This window comes from Nylanderia fulva, unplaced genomic scaffold (assembly GCF_048542155.1).
Source record: "Nylanderia fulva isolate GAGA-0341 unplaced genomic scaffold, ASM4854215v1 Scaffold6, whole genome shotgun sequence".
Taxonomy (NCBI): Eukaryota; Metazoa; Arthropoda; class Insecta; order Hymenoptera; family Formicidae; genus Nylanderia; species Nylanderia fulva.
Window position 1 is genome coordinate 2518749 of NW_028190698.1, and position 9808 is coordinate 2528556.

The following is a 9808-nucleotide window of genomic DNA, read 5'->3' on the forward strand; positions in this document are numbered from 1 at the left end:
TTTATTTAATTAGGGAAGCAACGTCGACTGGTTGCTTATATATATATATTTTTTTTTAGCATATTGGGTAAAGCGCTAAGGCTGTTATTCGTATTACAGCGTTTTTCGCGCTAATCTTGTTTAAACGAAAAAAATGGATTCTGTAATAGTTTATATATATATAAAACATATATATATATTGCTTTTTTACCGAAATTTAGTCAATTTTGCGTTGAGGACTTTACAATTGATCGGAGGCGAACAGTTCCCGAAATTAACTCAAACGGAAGAATCATCGCAACAATGTACTCATTACGAAAATATCAAGGAATTAAAGATGAAATTATGAAATAGACACAACACTTTTATTCCCTTTGCCCAATATGTACCGTAATAATGACGATTTTTAATAGTATTTATGGCCAATTTCCTTCAATTAAAATTAAAAATTGACATTGACGCAATGCGCAAGGATTTCATATAATGTATAAAATCTCATTATTTTATTCAGTAAATCTATACATATATTGATATCTGTAGATAATTTTTTTTTTAGTATTGGGAATTAATATTGATAGTCTGACATTAGATTATTTTTACATTGCATGTGAGAGAAGATTGAAAATATATTTTTGTTTTTACCAATTACTTATATAATAGTAATATATCCTATATATTATGTAATATATCCTATATATTATGTTATTTATTATATATATGTATGTCATTATGCAAAAGCTAGCATTAGATTTATGCGCGTATTCGCGATCATATGTAATTCGTAAACAGTGAATAGATGATTTATAATAACAAATGAGGAATTGCAGATTAAGAATACGCGCATAATGAGGCGCCAACTTAATACGAACAACTGCACTCGTGATTCGAGCGACGGTGATGGAAATCCGATCGAGATGAGAGGCAACAGAGCTTTATTTCTTCCCGTTGCTGCATCGCAAAGTCGCAGAGTCTCGAAGCTGCATAGGTATTACCAGAATTGGCTCGTTGCACTGAGGCTTATCCGTGTAAATGGACCACGTTCGTTCGACGCAGTCGAAGATACCTGCAATTGATGAATAATAATTATTATAATTATCTCGTACGCGCGAGACGCACAATAATTTTCTCGTTCGCATTCAGGTCTTTGTGATCCTGCGAAGAGAATTCTAAGAGATATGCTTGGAAGACGTGCTTGGATTTTAATCGGTCAGCGTCTAATTTCAGACGAGTTGATAGGGAAATCCTAAATAAGTATGACGTTATCTTTCTTACGCGTTTGTTTTACAATGCTTCCTATTTTCTTAATAAATATCGAATCTATGCTTGGCCATAGTCTTATCATCAATTTTAATTTCAAAGAAAGATAAAAAAGATCTATATAAGTTCGACTTCCTGATTTCAGGGCGTACCAGTGGCGATTGTTTTGACGCGATCGTTGCTGTTGATTTCCTGATACACCCTGAACTCATTGTCCGTCTGATCACTAAGTATGTCGATCACATCCTGGCGACATTTGGGCAATGGATGCTTGCGGATCGCCTTTGTCCTATGGATGCTGCTCTTTATGATTAATCCTTCCACCTCTGCCACCTTCAGACGCAGATACCTGAAACAATGGAAGTTGTTATTGCTTAATACAAAGGCATGTAATAAAAAAAACATTATTATTCAATTATTCGATGCATACATTATTATTTAATTATTTCAGTATCCTCGACTATTGACCAAATAGCTAATTTGTAAAGATGTGAAAATAATGATTCATCCCATTCATAATACATGTACATTAATAATTTATTAATAATTTATGTTTGCGATTTTAAATATTATTACTTCAGTAATTATATTATTATTTCAATTTGGAGTAATAACTTTTTTACTTTAATATATTTCGAAATTTAGATTATTATAAGACGAACGAGCTAACTATTGTATTCTTTCGTTTGCACTTATCTGATTAAAAAAATAATTACAATTAATGATTACAAAAATATAATAATTATATATAATTATAAATAATATATCAAATATATTAAATAATAATAGTAATAATTATATATAATTATAAATAATATATCAAATATATTAAATAATAATAGTAATAATTATATATAATTATAAATAATATATCAAATATATTAAATAATAATAATAATTATTATATATATACAGAAATGTAAATGAACATCTGTCAAAGATTGATTCGATTTATTTACACGTGTTCTTAACTGACACGTGTTTTTAATTGACAAGTTAATAGGAAACAAGAACGCAAAAAATGATATCTGTATAAATTAAAGATGCGATGAATATTTTACGCAATAATAACGCATAATGTAGACGTATAATGTACATGTTACAATGCGATGTGTTCTCGCCCGGACTAACAGACAGGATGTTGAGCTGGGACCTGACGCCGTTCGCCTCGGCCGGGCCCACCTCGGCGTTGTGAAACATCCGATCGCCCTCCTGTGCGAGGAACGTCATGTTCACCGAGAAGCCCTCCGCCGCGCCGTAGCCCTCGTTCCTCAGGATCTGCTGCGCCTGCACGAAGTTCTTCACGCCCAGAAGCGCCCGCGTCAAAAAGTATCGCGCTGCAAAATTATTTTATTTTGTTTTTTCAAACAGGATGGACGATTTTTCATCTCAATCAAGTTACAATATTATATAATCAACGTGATTGAATATAAAAGATACGTCTTTGTCGACCAAGAACTTCAGGATACAAATGATGAATGACAAAGTTATATATATATATTTTTTTTAAATATGAATTTTAATTAATTTTTTTTTTTACGTTGAATTCTAAAGAGAGTTCGAAATTTCAGGGATGAAGGGATGAAACTCACGAGTCTTGCCGGATCGTAGGACACGGGCACTCAGGGTATTGATGCTGAAAACAAAACCATGATGGTTGTAGCCCATCGTGTAACCCGGCAGGAAACCAGCATAGCTTAATGACGTGAACTTCTCCTCCTGGTAACCGGCCTCGATCACATGGGCGCTCACCAGGTACCAGTGATTCAAGGTCTCCGCGAGGGCGTCTTCGTTGTGACCTAGAATCTCCTGCGAAAACAAAATAAAATCGAATAAGTGGAATAAGTAGATATATAATATTAAAAGTACAACAAGATATAATAATATGTATAAAACAATAATAATTATTATTCGATTATTGTTATAAAGTAATATGTTTTATAGTCGTGAAATAATACCTGCCATTTCATATCTTGTTACGTACGTTTCTTTGAACGAAAAGAAAGTTGTATTAAATTAATAATCCGTCCTAATATCATCATTATTGTTTTACATAAGATGAGATCACCATTCGGCTATATTCGTGTTTGTATATCTTTATAAAACGCAAGAGAGCGAGTTAATACGTTTTTCTCTGTCGCGGATTTTTTTCCTAAACACAATAAGGGTTCTTAATTATTGATTATTTCAATTTTATCAATTTACACTTTACTATATATACATATTATATTATGCGAGAATTTGAACATATATTATATTATGCGAGAATTTGAAGGTAAATTACATTTTCTACATCGCCATAATTTATTTAATTATAATAAGATAAATTAAATATGTATAAAATCATATGGTAAAAAAATTTGCATTCCAATTAACTCATGCGTATCTGTATTCAATGTTTTAATATGTATCTTTAATATCTTCTCAGTAGTATTATCTATATCGATTCTAATTATAATATAATATTACTTTAAAATATGCACATGTAATTATATTTAAAAAATCTGCATTCCACGTTAATTCATGGCGTGTGTTTGTGTCCGTTTAGTGTTAAATAATTTTTCGCTGTAACTATATAACTATATATAATTAATACTATTACTACTATTATTTATTTATTAATACTATTACTTATTTATATATAGTTACTATTGTAACTATATATATAAATAATAGAAGTAATGATTATATCCTATATTTGAATCGACTATTTATTAACTTCGAGCGAAATCACGATTTCACAATCAATTTTCTCTCATCGACATATTATCTGATATAGAATGAGAAAAATAGATCGTAAAAGAAAAAAACATCTTATCTCATCGTGATTAATGTTGACACTTAAACAATGAACACGCAAAACAATGTTTGACTTACAAAGATATTTCACCTTGACCACTACACGCTTACTTTGTATCAGTGAGTTATATTTTAACTTATTATCATTCTTACATGTCCTAGGTGATTGCATATTATAGTTGAACAGCCGACTGGAAGCGAGTTTCCCAGGGTTCCGACCGTGACGTTTGAAATAATGTCATCCAGATGCATTAGAAACAGCTGCAACAATCATGTTACGTGTTTATTTAATTTGCAAAAATTATCCGATCTTTTGCACGCGAGGAACAAATCAAAATCTTGATTTTAAAATAATATAGCACGTAAATAATTTTTAAATTTATTTCGAAATAATTGAGGCCAAAAAAGATATTTTTAAATTCTAAAATCAAATTATTAATATATAAATGAAAATTAATATATATTTAAATTATCAATTTTTCATTGATCCTTATTAACTAGAGTTCAACGATGCCAATTTTTTCTCCATATTTATTAAATATAAATTAAATATAAAAATTAATATATATAAATTAAATAAAATGTCTAAATTTCTCTTTCTTTTCTTATCTTCTTTATATTAATTATTTAATCAATTATACCAAATAATTAATCAATTAATTATCTAATCAATTATACTGATTATTCTCATCAATTATATATATTTTTATTTATATTAGCTATATTTTACAAGGGACATACCTTGTAAAAGGGTACATTCGCACCATCGGCTGTTCCCTCGATTTCCCTCACATATTGAGGGAATTGTTTTTTTACCGCATTAAGGGTTTCCTCGTAAACTTTCTTGCCCTTTTCGGTGGCAAACAAAGGTAGATAGGTTTCGTTCAGCGGTGTGTAAATGTTCACGAAATCCTGGATCATCTTGGCGAAAGTGCGCCCCTTTTGTAGGCAAACAAGAGACACGTCAAGAAAGAAAATATAAGATTCAATTATATCGAGAGAGAGATTAATTTTCTATTATATAAAAATTCCTTTAAAATTTACATTAAAAATGGAAACAGATTTTGCCCGATTTTCTCGTCATCCTTTCGAGTCTTTCAATCTCGAGAGCGAATTAAAATAATAACTAATCGAACGCGTGATTGATATATGTATTGCATGTCGCGTGATAATTTATGCAGAGAATTTAATCCGAGTGAACGTCACCCCTTATTTTCTCACTCTCTCTCTCTTTCTCTCTCTACTCGCGCTCTCGTTTCGATTCAATTATTTTATTACATTTCTTTTACTCAATCATGCATATGGATGTCGAAGTTGATTCGTTTCACTTGAGATATTGCTTCTATTAACGATACCAATTTATGTGTCATTTACATCATTTATATCGTAAGAAAAAGTGTTATATAAATATAATATTATCAGTGACAGATATTTCTCTTTCAGTCTCTAAATTTTTTTTTTTGAATTAGAAAGACAAATAAAAATAAAAATTTGATGTGCAACAGTAAATTATCGATGAATCTGCTTTAAAACTTTATATATTGATTTACAAAATGGATTTACAAATATATCCATGCAAAGATTTAAGTAAAGATGTTGCAGAAGTTAATTGAGAAACTGATTTACATATTAAAAATATATCTTGTGCAAAATAATTTTAATTTACATTAAAGAACTTGTATTCACGTTGATTTTATCATTTCTGGCACATTGTAATTGCAACTTAAAATTTGAAATCAAGTAAAAATAGCCAACTCACATATACCTATAAATAATATACATATATTATAAATATCTGTAAGTCAACCGGACTATCTTAATAATAATTTCATAGAATTTCGAAATAAATCGAAATATAAGACAATCTGTTACAAAATATAATTAAAGCGCGGGTCATTAAGCTTGAAATCAGAAATACTAATAAACCCAGCGAACACCAAGTTACTATTATATAACTATTAGTCATAATTTTTCACTCAACATTATAAATGCGATATAACACGTGTGTAAATTATAATTAACAGTTATATACTCGTAATTGTTACTTGATGTTTGCTGGGAGTATTGTACACTAAAAAACAGAGGAAAATGATCATTATGCAGAAAAATTGAAATCACACTCTGATAGATCGAGAGAATTTAAAGAAATCGAACAAGATCTACTAAGATCGAACAAGATCTATTAATTGTATAAGTAAAAATCTGGAAAAATCAGGAAAACAAAATAAAATAATTATTGTTATGCAAGAAAACTGAAGTCACACTCTTATAGATCGTGAAAATTTAAGGAAATCGAACAAGATAAAAAATCTGACCCTGAAAACAAATAATTATTGTTATGCAAAAAAATTGAACACTCTGATAGATCGTGAAAATTTAAGGAAATCGAACAAGATCTATTAATTGTATTAAGTTAAACTCTGATTTGGAAAGCAAAGTAAAATAATTGTTATACAGAAAAATTGAAATAATCTGATCACTCTGATAGATCATGAGAATTTAAAAAAATCGGACAAAATCTACTAATTATAAGTAAAAATCTGATTCTTACTATATCGAAGCCAATCTCATAGTGCGTTCCTCGAACGTGGATTATAGGAATGACGTTCCTGCGGCCTATGTCCTTAGAAATCGGTTTGATCTTGCACGAATCGGTTGCCATATTTTCGTCGTGGATGATAAAAAACGTTTTTTCTTCTTCTTAACTCGATAAATGTCCGATCTGCATTGATATTTTTTTTTATAATGCTTGATCAGATTCAAATTAGTAGTCGAAGCGTGGAAAATAACATATTGTATAATACATTAGTCATTCATCTGGAAAGCTTATAAAATGGTAATTGTTAATGTGTTAAATAATGTTATTATCTTATTAACACTTGATCATAATTATCCCAACAAACACCAAATAACTATTATATAACTGTTAGTTATAATTCCCCACTCAACAATATAAATGCAATAACACGTGTCTTAACAGTTATATAATTGGATATATTATTATTGACAAGTTGAATAATGGTCGCATAAATTTTATTATGAATTATTATCCTTCTACAAGCAGCACGTTGCACTCTGTTGGTTTTTACACAACTTTTTCAAGTTTCCGATTTCATTCAACAGCAGTATCCAGTTTCTCTGCATATATTAACGAAATAAAAATTGATACCTTAATCCACGCATAATCGGAAACCGGATATAGTGCAAAAATGCTGCGATAATCTCGTAAGCGCATATAATTTCAATATATGAAAACAAAAAAAAAATAATTAGACAATTCACTGAATGCAGATCCCTGATTCCTTCACGTTTCACTCTTCATTCATGCGAGAAAAATAACAGAGATGAGAAGGAGGGTGAAGAATCATCTGACTCTCCATCGTTTGCATGTATATACCTGATGATGTCTGGGTGATTTCCACCTGAGCTCGCTCGAACCGACGATGATAATGATGATGACGGTGTTTCTCTTATCCGCTTGTTTGTCACCGGTTCACGACGACTGACAGTTTCTAATGATATCGTCGCGCGACTGACAATCCGCCTGGCGATCGGGAAGACTCGCGAGTGTCTTTTATCTGGCTTTTATCGCGTTACATCACGTAATTGCGGCCGCAATCCATCGCACGTGGAAAAAAAGAAAAGAGAGGAACGACATTTTCCCGCCACCCACCTTACCTTGAGGTGATTTCTCGTAGGTAGATCTGGGAGGTGAGAACCGTTGATAGTCACCCGAATGAAGAAAAACGAGAAGCTCATTTAATATGATGTCGTCGTTCTGTCGAAAAGTATCGAGTTTGCTGAACAATCGTATAAATGAATTACGCTTCGACGATGACGACAATGAAAATCTTGGAATCCAACCATGCTTGATAAGGATCGAAGAAAAAATGACGGATCAACAGGAGTCAAAGATAGCAATAAGTCGAAGCATTAGCTTCTTAGACTTATAAACACATTCGTATTATACAATAAATCACGTGTATTATCCTCTCTTTATTTGTGAGTTATTTACCCTCTATATATTACCCTCATTACGATCATAATTTGATTTCTACATCTATACTTGTATTTTGCTCATCAAAATAAAGGAACAGAAAATTCGAAAGGAAATGTTTTTGTAACCACGAGCAGACTTATTGTATTTAAAAAAATAACTAATAAATCGAGATAATTCATATAATTTATTATATTTATATTTATATTTTTTCAATTTCTAATAAATTCTCTTTTTTGACGTGAATAGACTCTTATCGTGATTTTTTCTCCTCAAAACAGCACTTTATCACTCGTCATCGTAATTGCGATAGAAAATTGAAGAAAACGTACGTGTTGAACAAACTGGAGAAAGAAAAACAACGTGCGAAAGAATTATAGCGCCATAAATGCCATCGCGTAAGAAATTAAGGCAGCTCCATTTATGGCTGTCAGTTTTCTTCGCAGTGATACGCTTAAGTCTCGAATAAGTCGCGTTCGTTCTTGTGGAAGAATCTCATTCAAGGTCCCTTCGATATTGCGCACAAGGACCGTCCGGGAAATATATCGTGTGTATATACTTCATATACTTCCACCGACGAATGGATCTCTAAATAGAGATTTCGCGTGCAACTAAATCTGGAAGTGGCGGAGACTTCGTTCGACCTTAGGTCTTCTACTGGCGAGATGATCTTCAAACGATGATTTTTCACGTGGAAATCTGCGAGAAGAAACATTGCGCGTCGACGACAACCAAGTATGGTCTGTAGGGTAGATATGTTTTGTTCTGAGAATTAGATCTCGGATAAGTTTGAGAAAAATATTCTTCAAGGATGCAATAAAATGCGGTAAATCAAGGTTTCTCTCGTGCTTCAATAAACCTTGTCGCCTTGGAAGACAGTTCATAATATTCTTCAGGATACTAATATTATTTGCGTGAATTTATATATATATATATATATATATATATATGTATAAAATATAGTGTTTCTAAAATATAGAGCGTGTTCTAGGAGTCAAAATAAGAGAAAAAGTTCCTATAAATGGATCCAAAAATGCTTTTCTTCTGAGTTATAGCTCCCTGAAATTGGGGGAAATAATCTAAAAATGTATTATAGCTGTCAGAGACTTTTTCACAGATTCTTGAAATCTTTCCATCTTTAAGAGAGCTATAAATCGAAGGAAAAATATTTTTGGACCTGTTATAGGAATTTTTTTTCTTATTTTTACTCCTAGAATTCCTTAAAATTTTTGACATAGTTTTAGAAATACCCTGTATATGTACATATAAAAATATATTAAAATATATATATATATGTATGTATAATTTTCCTTATAATTTTTACGCGTGTTATATAATATTATTGTAATCGCAAACATCCGCAAATTACATCACGATCGATGGATTGCTATTGGAATTTGTGCGACTTCCAAATTCTTTGTTCTTTCGCGAGTTAAATCAATTATCGTCCGTTTTTAGGGCTTCCGTAATGTCATGTTGATTCAAAGATTATATGCAGAACAGAAACTCGCGAGTGCGAGTTGCACATATTTTTATTTATTTTTTTTTTCGCGTGTTGGATTTCGCATTACGTAGTCGCAGGCATCAAATTCCGCGTTAACGTTCAATACTAGAATGCTAGAATTAATTAAATGTCAATAAAGTTGTATAAAATGTACAGAGTACAATAGACTATAAATTATAAATGCAGTGTAATATTTTTTCTGGAAGATTTTTTAAAAAATATTATAAAGTTTTGTGTCTATATGTGCAATTTTATATTTTTTAAGTACGTTA

General features: G+C 31.0%; 1 protein-coding gene across 3 annotated transcripts; it reads right to left on the bottom strand.

Annotated features, from left to right (window-relative positions):
* Positions 1-195: 195 nt before the first annotated feature.
* tan (C45 family peptidase tan) lies at positions 196-7871 on the bottom strand. Of its 3 annotated transcripts, none has more exons than XM_029315853.2 (8): positions 7714-7871; positions 6587-6757; positions 4777-4974; positions 4189-4296; positions 2829-3045; positions 2333-2573; positions 1389-1585; positions 196-1042 (listed from the first exon to the last, which is right to left on the bottom strand). In XM_029315853.2, the coding sequence occupies exons 2-8, from the start codon at positions 6695-6697 to the stop codon at positions 912-914; spliced, it is 1203 nt and encodes a 400-aa protein (XP_029171686.1). In that variant the 5' UTR covers positions 6698-6757; positions 7714-7871; the 3' UTR covers positions 196-911. The 3 variants fall into 3 exon arrangements, with proteins under 3 accessions (XP_029171686.1, XP_029171677.1, XP_029171695.1); XM_029315844.2 differs by lacking the exon at positions 7714-7871 and adding an exon at positions 7433-7706; XM_029315862.2 differs by lacking the exons at positions 6587-6757; positions 7714-7871 and adding an exon at positions 7433-7707.
* Positions 7872-9808: the final 1937 nt, after the last annotated feature.

Excerpts from the sequence above, each read along its gene's own strand:
- tan (XM_029315853.2), bottom strand. The coding sequence starts at position 6,697 with ATGGCAACCGATTCGTGCAAGATCAAACCGATTTCTAAGGACATAGGC. Across the intron at positions 4,975-6,586 it reads ATGAGATTGGCTTCGATATA|GGGCGCACTTTCGCCAAGAT; the intron begins GTAAGAATCAGA and ends TGCCTACAAAAG. Across the intron at positions 4,297-4,776 it reads CGAATGTACCCTTTTACAAG|CTGTTTCTAATGCATCTGGA; the intron begins GTATGTCCCTTG and ends TGATTGTTGCAG.